General features: G+C 39.7%; 2 protein-coding genes across 2 annotated transcripts in view; both read left to right on the top strand.

The window, feature by feature from the left end:
• The window catches only part of LOC138951488 (zinc finger protein 436-like), a 7,260-nt gene extending 4,765 nt beyond the window's left edge, over positions 1–2,495 (top strand). The window contains exon 4 of the mRNA XM_070323092.1: positions 1–2,495. This exon is cut by the window's left edge and continues 1,159 nt beyond it. The gene's annotated coding sequence lies outside the window, so the exon portion shown is untranslated.
• A 3,708-nt stretch (positions 2,496–6,203) lies between these two features.
• The window catches only part of LOC138951481 (zinc finger protein 90-like), an 11,737-nt gene continuing 2,940 nt past the window's right edge, over positions 6,204–15,000 (top strand). The window contains exons 1-4 of the mRNA XM_070323083.1: positions 6,204–10,368; positions 11,336–12,132; positions 13,551–13,718; positions 14,661–14,954. Coding sequence (XP_070179184.1) covers positions 11,425–12,132; positions 13,551–13,718; positions 14,661–14,954 — 1,170 coding nt within the window. The 5' untranslated portion in view covers positions 6,204–10,368; positions 11,336–11,424. The remainder of the gene's footprint in view (positions 10,369–11,335; positions 12,133–13,550; positions 13,719–14,660; positions 14,955–15,000) is intronic.

Below are 15,000 nucleotides of genomic sequence, written 5' to 3'. Positions count from 1 at the left end.
TGCACGCACACGGTTACCGCGCACGCACACACGCACACACACACAGATAAAATAATATTATATAGCGTTATGTGTATCATTTTCTGCATTGTTAATGAAGTGTTCATTAGTGTATGTGTGTGTGTGTTTGTGTGTGATAGAGAGAAAGAGAGAGAGAGAGAGAGAGAGTTGGATGTGTTGCCGGTTTGTTGCATGTGAACTATTTTTTTTTTAATTTTGTAAATGTTTGCCAGTTTTGAGTAACAACGAACATTTTCTTTAGGGATGTTTACAAACCTTTGAAAGCAAATGTGTTGCATTTTACAAACTGCTCTTTTAGTTCCAGCATAGTTAAGTCCCTTTGCATACCCCCAGCGGGTTAGGGGGAAGATTTTACCCGATGCTCCCCAGCATGTCGTAAGAGGCGACTAACGGATTCTGTTTCTCCTTTTACCCTTGTTAAGTGTTTCTTGTATAGAATATAGTCAATGTTTGTCGCCGCGTTATAACCTTCGTGGTTGAAAACGACGTTAAACACCAAATAAAGAAAGAAAGAAAGTCAATGTTTGTAAAGATTTTAGTCAAGCAGTATGTAAGAAATGTTAAGTCCTTTGTACTGGAAACTTGCATTCTCCCAGTAAGGTAATATATTGTACTACGTTGCAAGCCCCTGGAGCAAATTTTTGATTAGTGCTTTTGTGAACAAGAAACAATTAACAAGTGGCTCTATCCCATCTCCCCCCTTTCCCCGTCGCGATATAACCTTGAATGGTTGAAAACGACGTTAAACACCAAATAAAGAAAGAAAGAAAGTCCCTTTGCATGCCTGAAGGTGGCGAGTATTTTAGTTGTTTTTTTCTTTTGCCATGGCCATGTAACTTGTGAGTAGAAATGTTCATCTACTCGCCAAATGATAGTAAAGTTGCTGAAACAAATTGGTTTTTTTGGCTAGTAAAGTTTGCTCTCTGGCGAGTAAATTTTCAGAATCACTTGCCAAATGCCAGTACACCATTTGTTGGACTTTCAGGGCTGCTCTGATGAAAGAGTTCATCCTTCTAACTCTCGGATTTTCTATCCACTATCTCTGTAAATGTACTACCATTTTGCGACAATCTCCTTTTTAAAACAAAATTATCTCAGATTTGTGGAGCCCTTTCACCTTAACTGTGCTTCCTGGGTCGTGAACGACCCAGAACATCCCCCCCCCCCCACCCCCCCCCCCCCCCGTGGGTTAGGGGGAAGAATTTACCCGATGCTCCCCAGCATGTCGTAAGAGGCGACTAACGGATTCTGTTTCTCTTTTTACCCTTTTTTTCTTGTATAGAATATAGTCAATGTTTGTAAAGACTTTAGTCAAGCCGTATGTAAGAAATGTTAAGTCCTTTGTACTGGAAACTTGCATTCTCCCAGTAAGGTCATATATTGTACTACGTTGCAAGCCCCTGAAGCAATTTTTTGATTAATGCTTTTGTGAACAAGAAACAATTAACAAGTGGCTCTATCCCATCTCCCCCCCTTTCCCCGTCGCGATATAACCCTTCGTGGTTGAAAACGACGTTAAACACCAAATAAAGAAAGAAAGAAAGACCCAGAGCATCAAAAGACTGTCTGTATCTCTAAAAAAACAACACTTCTGGAATGTTTCATGTAATCCTCAAACAACACAGAACCTTTATATCGACCATTTTTTAAAGGATTATCTTTGAAAACAAACAAATAAACAATGACGTCATTTGAACTACACAGTCCGAATATTGTGGGTCGTGGACGACCCATATGGAATTAAAGAAGGCATTTTACGGTTTGTATCCCTATTTCGGATGGCGTGGGTCGTGTACGTCCCATACTCTGCAAAGAGGCGGTAAAGAATTTATCCTTATTTGGATGGCGTGGGTCGTGTACGACCCATACTTTTTACGTTGAATCCTTCTTTGGGAAGTATCATGGGTCGTACACGACCCACAACATCTGGACTGTGTAGTCCAAAGTGTTATCCGGTAAAGGTTAAAGGGGGTTCGATTGTATTAATGTTGAAGTTGCTCATCTGCCTGCATAGACCGGCACGGTTGGCCTAGTGGTAAGGCGTCCGCCCCGTGATCGGGAGGTCGTGGGTTCGAAACCCGGCCGGGTCATACCTAAGACTTTAAAATTGGCAATCTAGTGGCTCCCGTCGCGATATAACCTTCGTGGTTGAAAACGACGTTAAACACCAAATAAAGAAAGAATACATTGTACTACGTTGCAAGCCCCTGGAGCAAATTTTTGATTAGTGCTTTTGTGAACAAGAAACAATTGACAAGTGGCTCTATCCCATCTCCCCCCTTTCCCCGTCGCGATATAACCCTCGTGGTTGAAAACGACGTTAAACTGTGTTTGTTCTTCATACCTGCAATATCTTCAATACTTTCCTTGGTTTATAATTTCAGGCATGGTACTCTTCTGCCGATCGGCGGAAATCCGCCGAAAACGAAAATCCAAAAAAAAATAAATAAATAAAAAAATAAAAAATAAAAAAATAAATTTATTTTTTAAAAAAATTAAAAACAATCTGCTGATTGACTTGAGATTATTATTTTTTCTTACTCAAGCCTTGTTATCTTTCACTTATATCCCTCTCAGCTTCAAGGAGAGGGCACTAAACACATTTGAATTAGTAAAAAGTCGTCAGCTTCATTTCCGCTGAAATTGCCATTCCTTCAGTACCATGCCTGTATATTACAAAACTAGTCAAGAACAGCGTCAAAATAATTGTCTTTGTTTGTTTGTTTGTTTGTTATTTTTTTTTATTTTTTTTTTTTTTTTAGTAATGTTTTTACTATAACATTAATATTACTATATCTAAATGTATTTTAAACAACTTTTCTAAATAACAATTCCCTCTCAAAAATGCATAAAATATCCAGAGGGGAACTATATCTATAAATACCAACACACATTTTGGCTATCACAATCAAAAATGTACATAACTTATTAGTGCCTTGGAACTTTGTGAATTTTCAAATACGCCCAAAAAAACTTCCTTTACGGTAATTTTAATAATCATATTATATTTACAATTCACTTTATCCTCAACGCATTTCCAAATGGACATATGTAGCAAAGTGCACTTCGCTACCCTAAACACTCTAATCATCGCATAGCGAAACAGCCTTGTGTACAGTACAAACGGGATCACACACCCCATAGCAGACGATACGATGCTGCGCGCGCACCATTGCCGGCGCAAATTCTAATAAAATACCTTTCTTTATATATCTACCTAACTTCTATCTTTCAAAGTCCCTTTTATCTTTGATACGGTCCTAATTATATTTAGGTTTGCATAGAAGTCACTGATTAGGCTGGATGGCTGCATATTATTGTGTTATTTACGATAATGCTTCGAACTGACCAAAGCGTCACTCTGACCTTGACCGGTTTTCATGTATCGTCGAGAGAAATTGATTCTCACAAACTCATCTTTGTCTTTTCAATCATTGTTTTGTCATTTTTGTATCACTATTACATATCCCGTACCTATGTTGCATATGATTTTAGTTTGTTTATAAGGATTTGGTTGTAATGAGTGATGCTTGGTTCCTCTGCAAAGATTGCTAATTTATGCAGACAGGTACTCGCGCAGGAATTTAGCCGATTCCATTTACTTTCGGACTTTACCGCTTCGTACTAAGTCAATGTATAATTTTCCCCCAAGTAACGCATATCATGATGTTTGTCTAGGGTTCTTCTTTTTATCTGTATGATTTATGAGTTTGTCCATTATTCCAGTTTAGAGAGTTTTGTAATTTTCCGCACTGAAGTTGGTTCAGTGCCTTCACTAGGACCATTGTTTTTGCATCCTACTAAATAAATATAAGTTTTTACGAAATGTGATCTATTGCAATGGAAAGCTAAAGGTCGTAGCTTTAATTTGATGTATTGTTTGTTATGATTGGTTATGTATTTGTTTAAATAACGTAGGGTAAAGCAAGTGTAAGAAACACAGATTCCGTGTTTCTGGCCGTATTCAGGCGATTTTTATTCTCGGCGGACGGTGCTTTCTGTGCAGTCCGCGCCGGGGCTATAAGTATAGGCCGGACACCGGCATGAGGATGCATTCGCTCCTAGCAGCTGAACACGACACTACACTTGCTTTGCTTGCTACGGGTTTCGCCTTCGGCCTCTACGTTTCCTTGCATTGTTTTCTTGAATAAAAAGTTGAAACAAGACGCTTGGACTTGGGCTTCGTGTATCTACTACTACCCTTCCACTCCACCACTACATTTGGCGCTGCGCAGCAGGATACAGAAGCATCAACTGAAAGAAGACAGTACAGGCAAACATGGCGGACGAGGCAAACACCCCCAACCTGCGGCTCTGCAAGCTGAGGCGTTTCACCGGCGAGGGCGACTGCGCCGAGACTTTTATCCAAGAGGCCAAGCTGATCCTGCAGCTACAGACGGTCCCTGCACTTGCTGCAGCGGCATGGATCCTTGGAGCGCTGGACGGAAGGGCTCGACAGGAGGTCATCAGGCGACCAGCAGCAGAGGTCAACACGCCGGCCAAAATTTACGCCATCTTGGAGCAGACGTGGGGCGACCAGCGAGATAGTGTCGCACTGGCTGCCGCTTTCCACAGGCGACAACAGGGTCTCGGCGAGTCCGTTAGCGAGTACGCCAGCCACCTACGCGCTGCGTGGGCCAAGACCAATGCTGCCGAGGCCAACACACTGAACGACAATACGCTGCGCAAGACCTTCGCCACAGGACTCCACCCACAATCCCTGAAGCGTGACATGTGCCGCTTCCTGCGAGAAAAGCCGGCCGCCACCTTCGACGAAGTGTTATTTTGCGGTTGTGTGACCTTGATGGAACTGTGTGGTGCCCATTTGGTGAGTGTGACTATAGCCCTTATTCAACGGACTGTATGACGGTGTAGAGAGCCTACAGGACTCAGCCAGTGTATATACTGTACTCGAGTGGCTGTAGCGCGTGCAATCCCATTCTTAGCTAGTGTGACACGTCATATCGGACTTGACGGATACAGACTTGGGCTGGTGACGTTAGCCATGTGGTATTACATAAGACTTTCCTCGGTGTTCGCGGCAGTGAAGTGACGCAAGTGTTGCGTCCACGAAGAGACTCGCAGGTGTGTTTACTGCCGGGTGTTTTGTTGCCGTTTAATTTGTTGATGTTTGATAATGTTCATTTTCATGTATGCTATGCCATGTTTCTTGCATTGGTATGATTGATATTGATTGTTGCGATTATTTGTCATGATGCTTTGAGTGGAATGTGTTGGCGGATGTTTGCGCTTATTGAAAGATTTTTTTTTTTGGCACAAGCAGATACTACAAATCTGATGGTAATTGCCACCTAGGGTTGAAAGTAATTTAGTGAATACTTGCTGACCTTCAAATAAGGCCCTGTATCATCACTTTCTTAATTGCTCTCTTAAGCGTAAACTAAGTTATGATTTACCTTGTTACCTTTAAATAGGCTTGGTACAGATCATTTGTAATGTTGGATGTCATTGCATTGTGTCAGGTGTATTGTACATGATGTATCATTTTAACAGTGTCAGGTAACTACGTCATTCATTAGTGAATCTGTCCATTTTGTAACTGTTACGTTTTTCACCTAAAATACGTCTTAAACACAGCCTTTACTGTAAAGCCGTGAGCGAGAGTTTTTGTGAGTGTTGAGCTTGTGCATACAAGAACCCACATTGAAAGAGAAATCCTATATTATCAACTAAACGGGTTGATGGGGATGAAGGTTGCATGTTTGTATGGTAGTGTTGACATTGTGTTACTTTTTCTCAGTGGAGAAAATTTGATAAATGTAGCAATGTTTTCCCATGAAATTCCTGATTGTTTGCACTTTTATGTTTTTGACGCAGTACTTTGATCATATGTGAGACACTTTGTAAAATGCAGGCCTCACTTTTGATTTAGCAAAGCTGGTACTGATCACGAGAACATGTTTTTGTAACTGTCGATTTTCTCAGTGACATATGTGAAAGTCATAGGCAAAGTTTTCGCAATTTTTCTCTTTTTGGATAATCTAAGATGGTTTGATAAATTCAGCCCTTAGGCTTTCCTGTTTTTCTTAAAATCAGCGCGGCCGCTGATATGTAAAAGAGTTGGGGGGGATGTAGCAAAGTGCACTTCGCTACCCTAAACACTCTAATCATCGCATAGCGAAACAGCCTTGTGTACAGTACAAACGGGATCACACACCCCATAGCAGACGATACGATGCTGCGCGCGCACCATTGCCGGCGCAAATTCTAATAAAATACCTTTCTTTATATATCTACCTAACTTCTATCTTTCAAAGTCCCTTTTATCTTTGATACGGTCCTAATTATATTTAGGTTTGCATAGAAGTCACTGATTAGGCTGGATGGCTGCATATTATTGTGTTATTTACGATAATGCTTCGAACTGACCAAAGCGTCACTCTGACCTTGACCGGTTTTCATGTATCGTCGAGAGAAATTGATTCTCACAAACTCATCTTTGTCTTTTCAATCATTGTTTTGTCATTTTTGTATCACTATTACATATCCCGTACCTATGTTGCATATGATTTTAGTTTGTTTATAAGGATTTGGTTGTAATGAGTGATGCTTGGTTCCTCTGCAAAGATTGCTAATTTATGCAGACAGGTACTCGCGCAGGAATTTAGCCGATTCCATTTACTTTCGGACTTTACCGCTTCGTACTAAGTCAATGTATAATTTTCCCCCAAGTAACGCATATCATGATGTTTGTCTAGGGTTCTTCTTTTTATCTGTATGATTTATGAGTTTGTCCATTATTCCAGTTTAGAGAGTTTTGTAATTTTTCGCACTGAAGTTGGTTCAGTGCCTTCACTAGGACCATTGTTTTTGCATCCTACTAAATAAATATAAGTTTTTACGAAATGTGATCTATTGCAATGGAAAGCTAAAGGTCGTAGCTTTAATTTGATGTATTGTTTGTTATGATTGGTTATGTATTTGTTTAAATAACGTAGGGTAAAGCAAGTGTAAGAAACACAGATTCCGTGTTTCTGGCCGTATTCAGGCGATTTTTATTCTCGGCGGACGGTGCTTTCTGTGCAGTCCGCGCCGGGGCTATAAGTATAGGCCGGACACCGGCATGAGGATGCATTCGCTCCTAGCAGCTGAACACGACACTACACATGCTTTGCTTGCTACGGGTTTCGCCTTCGGCCTCTACGTTTCCTTGCATTGTTTTCTTGAATAAAAAGTTGAAACAAGACGCTTGGACTTGGGCTTCGTGTATCTACTACTACCCTTCCACTCCACCACTACACATAATTTTCGGGCAAAAGTAAAAAAAATGTTCAATATAATCAATTTCGTTCTCACAGTAAGTACAGCAATTACTCTCGGAAATGCCTATTTTATACAATAAAATATTTGTGGGGTAAATATTGTGCAATATTTTCCAATGCAACATTCGCAATCTTGTTTCAGTGGTTACTTTGTTTACCATTAACCATTGCTCTTTTCCCGGCCTGAAATCAAATTTATGTTCCCAAAATTTAACTACAACCGGCTCCACATATTTTACCTTTATAATTAATTTGCGAAATTGATAAGGCTTACTCAGGTTCTTTAAATCGTTGAATCTACATACATTTCCATTTGCAGAGCGTAGATAATTGTCTTTGTACTGTGATTCCGAATCATCATTCCCTGGTCTTTGAATTCTCTTTCGAAATGAAGGATGTCTGTTTAGCTTCCAATGAGTAGATGTTCAAAGTCTCTACGTGCAAAACATTAAAACGGGGAACTTTGAAACTGAATGTGTGGGTGTGTCTGTCTGTATGTGTCAGTGTGTGTGTGTGTGTGTGTGTGTGTGTGTGTGTGTGTGTGTGTGTGTGTACATGTGATGTTAAGTATAACTGCAGTCATCTCAGTACACATCTTTAAGCTACTAGCTTACATCACAAGTTCATTACTTTAAGATAATATACCTGTGCTTACATATTACATGTATATGTGTACTTACAATCATAGGACAATACTGACTCTCCACACTCACCTGCCTCTATCTCTCTCACTCACACACACACACACACACACAAACACACAAACACAAACACACAAGTGTATATATATAGTCAACAGGTCAAAAATTTGGGCTGCCACCTGAAATTCTTTGTTGGCTTTCTTTTCCTTGCTTTTGTTACAGTAAATTCTCAAAACCAGGACATTTGTAAATTTCCTGATATTAGCATGCCACTTTGTGCTGAACAATAAAAAATCAGTTACAGTAAACTTGTCAAATTCTTCAAATTAAAAAAACCATACCAGTTTTCCCTCATTTTGCATTCTGATTTTAACAGATTGGAGAAAGTTACACACACACACACACACACACACACACACACACACACACACACATACACACACATACTATGGAATTTTTGAAAATCTGAGCATTTGAAACATCAAATGGAAATTTGTAACCGGAATGATAAATAAAGAACAAAAAGTAAAAGTGTAATAAACTTGCTACATTTCTGATTGAAATGTTACGTTTTCACACAAAAAACACTCAATAAATAAATAAATAAAACGATAAATGATTTTGTTTGTGAAATAAACTGCAAGAAAGATAGATGGACTCTTTTCATTATAAATTTATGCAAAGTTAGAATTTAAGAAACCATGTAAATGTTGCGACCCATCTCATCATCGGCGCTTTTCCGGAAATGCACACACACACACAAACACAAACACACAAGTGTATATATATAGTCAACAGGTCAAAAATTATTCCGGAATTATTTCCGGAAATGACCTGCGCTTTGTTGGAATTCCAACAATGGCCGCCATTGTAGGAATTCCAACTTTGCGCTACGCGATTCTAGAAATGTACCGCGCGCATAGTGAGAATTCTTCTCTTTCTTAGAATGCGATGTAAAATGATACAAGTCATGATGGCCTATGATGATCCTTGTGTTTTAAAGTGATCAATGCTTAGTCTTGAAAAAGCAGATGCATTGTATAACGCACCATACCAACCGAATTACAAAAAGCAAAATCACTTTTGATAACTTCGGCGGGCTGTAACAACACAGTTCAACGACCCATCCCACTCGACCCAAACGCACCAATTTTACGTAATTTTTAACGTTTCAGATCTTACATTTTACAACAACAAAAACACAACAAGAGTGTTCCGATATAACTTTTCACTGGTAACTATCGATTGTAATAATTTTTTACTCAGCCCTTAACTGATTAAACTCACACACAGTCTCTCTGGGCTGTAGAGACAGCATTACGTCCCTTTCCTGAGTAGGCTCTTGTCACTGCATGGTAATCTAGGGCGGCTCTTGAAACGCAATGTGCAACTGAGTCTGTGCGCTATATTGATGTGATTGATTGTTGCAAAATGTTGATTCAAATTAAAGATGATTTCAGCCTGTTGTAACAAACTAACACTCTACTCTGAGAAAAAAAATCATTCTGTTCAAAATAGATCGAGACAGCAGCAACTAGCTAGCTGCATGCGCTGAGTGTCACTGAGAGAATTGTTACACAGTGTACCCCCACACCCCCAATTCAAGACTTCCCCTGTATACCTTATTCATGACCTGTGAAAAGGGTATACTTTGTTGTGCCAGTTGAAGGGTTGCCATTTCTAGAACGAGGCAGCTCGTTTCCGAAAATGCGGCGCTTTGTTGGAAATCAAAATAAATGAGGTTTCGGGAAATCCCGAGTTTTCCAACTCTGCCCCGGATTCTTACTTTGCGCCCAACACCAACATCCGCTTTTTTTTCAAGTAAAGGGACGCAACTCTTACTTCAAAGCCCGTCACTGGCTTCAGAAGCTGTGGAAAGAAAATTAGTCGTGGAAAATGCAACACACTCATTAGGTGGTCTTCGTATTGAGTTACAAAACTCAAAAATGATAGAACTTCATATAAGCTTACCTCTATTATAACTAATTGATTAAAGTCAAAGAAGATACGAAAATGACGAATAGTTTTTGCTGATCACACAGAGTTGGGCTTAGTAGCCGTAGTTCCGAATCTGCTGATCGTACTAGATTCTGCATTAAATGGAGGATGGTGATGGATGTAAACAGACTTCAGCTACTGCACCAGCATGGGAAGAAGCTTCTTTAGGTGTCAAAAGTCATCATGCACAGCATACAAACCCCATCATTTGTACCTGGCTCCTGTTGACCGTCGACGCTATTTCCATTGTTTTTTGCAAAGTCTGAACTTGCGCAGCGAAGGATACCACCTAGCGCTTCGATCGTTGACGGTTACCTCAGAAGTACAGGGAGCGCTCGTGAACTAAACTCACCTAAAGCCTCCATATTCGTCATCGCCAGTGGAAGACTTGTTGACTGGCATCGTAGACATTATGAGGAGGGGAGGTCTGTGAAGTCACCTGACTATTTCTCTCTCTTCACCTGACTATTTCTCTCTCTCTCAGCTCTCTCTCACTCTGTCTCCCTGACTCTCTCTCTCTCTCTCAAAAATAATGGAGCTAGATCATGTCGCATATCACGGAAAAAATCTTAGCAGTAAATGGATTTATGTTGATTCAGTGACTGTGAGTCCATGGGTAATTAATCAACAAATGTTTTTAACTGTTTAGGCCTAAAAAAAAAAATAGGTGTGGTTACGGTAACCCGACCTACCCTATTTTTGGGGGCCGACCCTATAACTTTTTATTACATTTGTCAAAAAAATACCCCAAAAAACAAGTAAACGAGTGCAGAAAACGCAATGAAAGCGAAAGCGCCCGAGTCGCACACTTATTTCCCTGTCAAGTAGGTTTAATTTGTACACATTAGAAAAAAAAAGTAAAAAAAAAAAATAAGTGATTGCCTACCTTCCTACCCTATTTTTTTGGGCTATGTTACCGTAACCACACCTATTATTTTTTTTGGCCTTATGACAAAATGTGTGATCAGTCAGTGTCAGAACTAGAAGTAGTATGTTGTACTGTACATGGATACATGCAGAATATATATTCTGGCAAAGAACATTTTCTGCGTCAGGTGTTAAATTAGTCTGTTACGTACATTACATACTTCAGGGCAGCTCCCCCCCCCCCCCCAACCCACAGTTCATGTACTCCCAAATCACTGTTCTCAGTTCCCATGGCATCCCTGAGTCTTAGTGAATAGTAGTGTTCGGTTGGCTGACAAGCAGGCCATGGCGGAAATCTGAATGTTGACAGTTGAGCTTGTCCTGGATGTACATGTATAGCCTCCATAATTTACACACTGGTAGGATTTGATATTAATAAATGTCCAAACAGGACAATGTACTGTTGACACAAAAAGCACTGTACCTTTATGTAATGTAAATATGTGTTTTTTCCTTTGATTTCAGACCTGTTACGAGCCTCCGTCATTGCTGCGAGCATGCAACTATAGTTGTTAGAAGAGGAGGAAACCGCTGAAAGTGGAGTTGCGAGAACTATGGAACCGTATCAGGCCATGGAGCTGCGTAATGAACAGATGGTCACATCAGGAGATGGGGGTGCTGGTCTTGATGTCAAGAGAGAAGACCCAGAAAGGGAAAGTCCACAGATTTCTGTAAAGAAGGAAGTCGAAGATGTACAACAGATTGTTGTAAAGAGTGAAGAAGAAGAACCCATTGTGGTAGAGCAGGACAAACAGCAGACTGTTGTAAAAGATGAAGAAGGACGACTCATTGTAGAAGAGGTACTTGAAGAAAGAGGACAGCACATTGCTGTCAAGAAGGAAGAGGATGATGAACAACAGATTGCTGTAAAGGAGGAGGAAGAACAATCCATAGTTGTAGAGGATGAGGAGGAGGACAGACAACAGATTGCTGTAAAAGAGGAATATGTACAACAGATTGTTGTAAAGGAGGAAGAAGAACAATCCAGTGTAGTACAGGAGGGTGGTCAGGAAATACAGCAGATTGCTGTGAAAGAGGAAGAACAACCCATTGTTGTAGAGGAAGATGAGGAGGACAGACAACAGATTGTTGTAAAAGATGTAGGACAAGTCATTGTCTTGGAGGAGGAAGAAGGACATCAGATTCGTGTAAAGGAGGAAGAAAAAGGACAGGACATTGTCGTTCAAGAAGAAGAAAGACAACCCATTGTCGTAAAGGAGGCAGAGGTAGAATGGAAACCGCTTCAACCAGTGACCATGGAGGTATACTCTTTTTTGTCTGGCTGTCTGTCTCTCAGTTTCTCTGTCTTTGTGTTACTGTTAGAAACCATTCCTCGATATTGAATTGGATTTAAGGAGTTTCCCCTTCTCAGTTCTTGCTCTTTTTTTATATTTAGTCAAGTTTTGACTAAATATTTTAACATCGAGGGGGAATCGAAACGAGGGTCATGGTGTATACATGTGTGTGCGTGCGTGTGTGCGTGCGTGTAGAGCAATTCAGACCAAACTACTGGACCGATCTTTATGAAATTTGACATGAGAGTTCCTAGGTATGATATCCCCGAACGTTTTTTTCATTTTTTTGATAAATTATGTCTTTGATGACGTCATATCCGGCTTTTCGTGAAAGTTGAGGCGGCACTGTCACGCCCTCATTTTTCAACCAAATTGGTTGAAATTTTGGTGAAGTAATCTTCGACGAAGCCCGGACTTCGGTATTGCATTTCAGCTTGGTGGCTTAAAAATTAATCAATGACTTTGGTCATTAAAAATCTGAAAATTGTAAAAAAAAATAAAAATTTATAAAACGATCCAAATTTACGTTTATCTTATTCTCCATCATTTGCTGATTCCAAAAACATATAAATATGTTATATTCGGATTAAAAACAAGCTCTGAAAATTAAATATATACATATCATGTACCATAGACTGCAGCTGCAACACAGGAACACACATTTTAACAACCATGTCATGTCTTCACCAACAGACATCAGTCATCAGTATACTTTTTATAAATTCATATATTGATCATCTTCAACTTTCAAGATCTGATTTAAAATAAAGATCCACAAAATACAGTTAGACAAAACCCTCGTCTTGATTTGGTCAAATGTTAATGTAAAATTACTAAAAAGGGAAAACAAAGAGAGAGCAGTTAAAAACAAGTCGCGTAAGGCGAAAATACAATATTTAGTCAAGTAGCTGTCGAACTCACAGAATGAAACTGAACGCAATGCCATTTTTCAGCAAGACCGTATACTCGTAGCATCGTCAGTCCACCGCTCATGGCAAAGGCAGTGAAATTGACAAGAAGAGCGGGGTAGTAGTTGCGCTAAGAAGGATAGCACGCTTTTCTGTACCTCTCTTTGTTTTAACTTTCTGAGCGTGTTTTTAATCCAAACATATCATATCTATATGTTTTTGGAATCAGGAACCGACAAGGAATAAGATGAAAGTGTTTTTAAATTGATTTGGACAATTTAATTTTGATAATAATTTTTATATATTTAATTTTCAGAGCTTGTTTTTAATCCAAATATAACATATTTATATGTTTTTGGAATCAGCAAATGATGGAGAATAAGATAAACGTAAATTTGGATCGTTTTATAATTTTTTATTTTTTTTTGTTGGTGAAGACATGTCATGGTTGTTAAAATGTGTGTTCCTGTGTTGCAGCTGCAATCTGAGGCAGGTTATTGTGACCCAACTGACCAGATGCAAACAAGCGACAGAGAGCTGGTTGACGAAGCGATGGCGGCTTCAAATTGCTCGTCTGCCACTGTTGTCAAGGAGGGAACGGAAGAAAGTCGGCAGCTTCAGATTAAGGCGTGTCTGCATGACCAGGTACTCCATCTGTTTTTCCATCTGCTGTGTCATCTGCTTTTCCATCTGTCTGTTTCTGTTTGTCACAGCGTGCTTTCGCAGATACTTTTGTGTTACATGGTGAGCGCAATAGCCTAGCGGTTAAAGACAGTAGATACCATACTCAGAAACTCTCATGTAAAGTTTCATGAAAATCGGTCCAATAGTTTTCTCTGAATCGCTCTGAACACACACACATGCACCACGACCCTCATTTCGATTCCCCATCTATGTTAAAACATTTAGTCAAAATGTACGGTTTTACAGCAACATCATACAGCAGAAATGCATAATATTTGGCGCAAAGATACACATGACTCATATCTACAATCATATAGAACGATTTTTTTACAATAGACTACAGTTGAATTGAAATTAATTTTCATAATAGGGATTCATGAATATGTGGTTAGAAATTCATTAATCCTTATTACAAAAATTAATTTAAATTCAACTGTAGTCTTCAGTCAAAAAAATCGTTCTATATGATAGTAGATATTAGTCATGTGTATCTTTGCGCCAAATATCATGCATTTCTGATGTATGATGTCGCTGTAAAACTGTTTCCTAAAAATCCAATATGGCGGCTGTTTCCATAGCAACGGCAGTCTGTGTCCATTAATATTCACAATTTTGTCATTCATTTTTATAAGTCACTTCAATAACACCAAGAAAATTAGTTTATTCCATGTATTCTCCAAGTTTAATTTTAGTGCCGCACGCTGTGTTCTGATGAAATGAACAGCGTTACGACGTTTCATACGTGCATTGCTGCATGCTTGCAAGTAAAGTAACAACCCAATACTGCGTTCCTTGAGACAACAGCAAATGTACGGTGGTACGGTCTGTAGAGCATCAAATCAAGGGCTGTGCCGATCAAATGAATCCATTCAAGTACAGCAGAACGTCATTCCTTTATTTCAGACCAACGACAATTTCCCTTCGACCCAACCACCACAGCAGACATGCGATTCTGTGGCAGGTAGAGACCAGATCATTCAAGGCGAAGGAAGAAAAACACGTGTCTCAACAACGATAAGGCATCAGATCGCTGAAGGCGGAGTTACACAAACTTCTGACCATAGCGCAGGAAAATATCAGATTCATGATTCCGCCTCAGAAAGGCATCTGATCACGGGACGCAAAGTCAGCAGAACCTTGGCGGAAACTCGGCTGCTTCAAATTAGGACATGTGTTATGCGAGACCATGCTTACCAGGTGATGTGCCATTCTGTGTGTATGTTTCTGTTAACTAGATTGTGAA

This window comes from Littorina saxatilis, linkage group LG16 (genome assembly GCF_037325665.1).
Source record: "Littorina saxatilis isolate snail1 linkage group LG16, US_GU_Lsax_2.0, whole genome shotgun sequence".
In the NCBI taxonomy this organism is placed as follows: domain Eukaryota; kingdom Metazoa; phylum Mollusca; class Gastropoda; order Littorinimorpha; family Littorinidae; genus Littorina; species Littorina saxatilis.
Note: the sequence above shows the minus strand (reverse complement) of the source record. Positions and strands in the feature narration are given on the sequence as shown.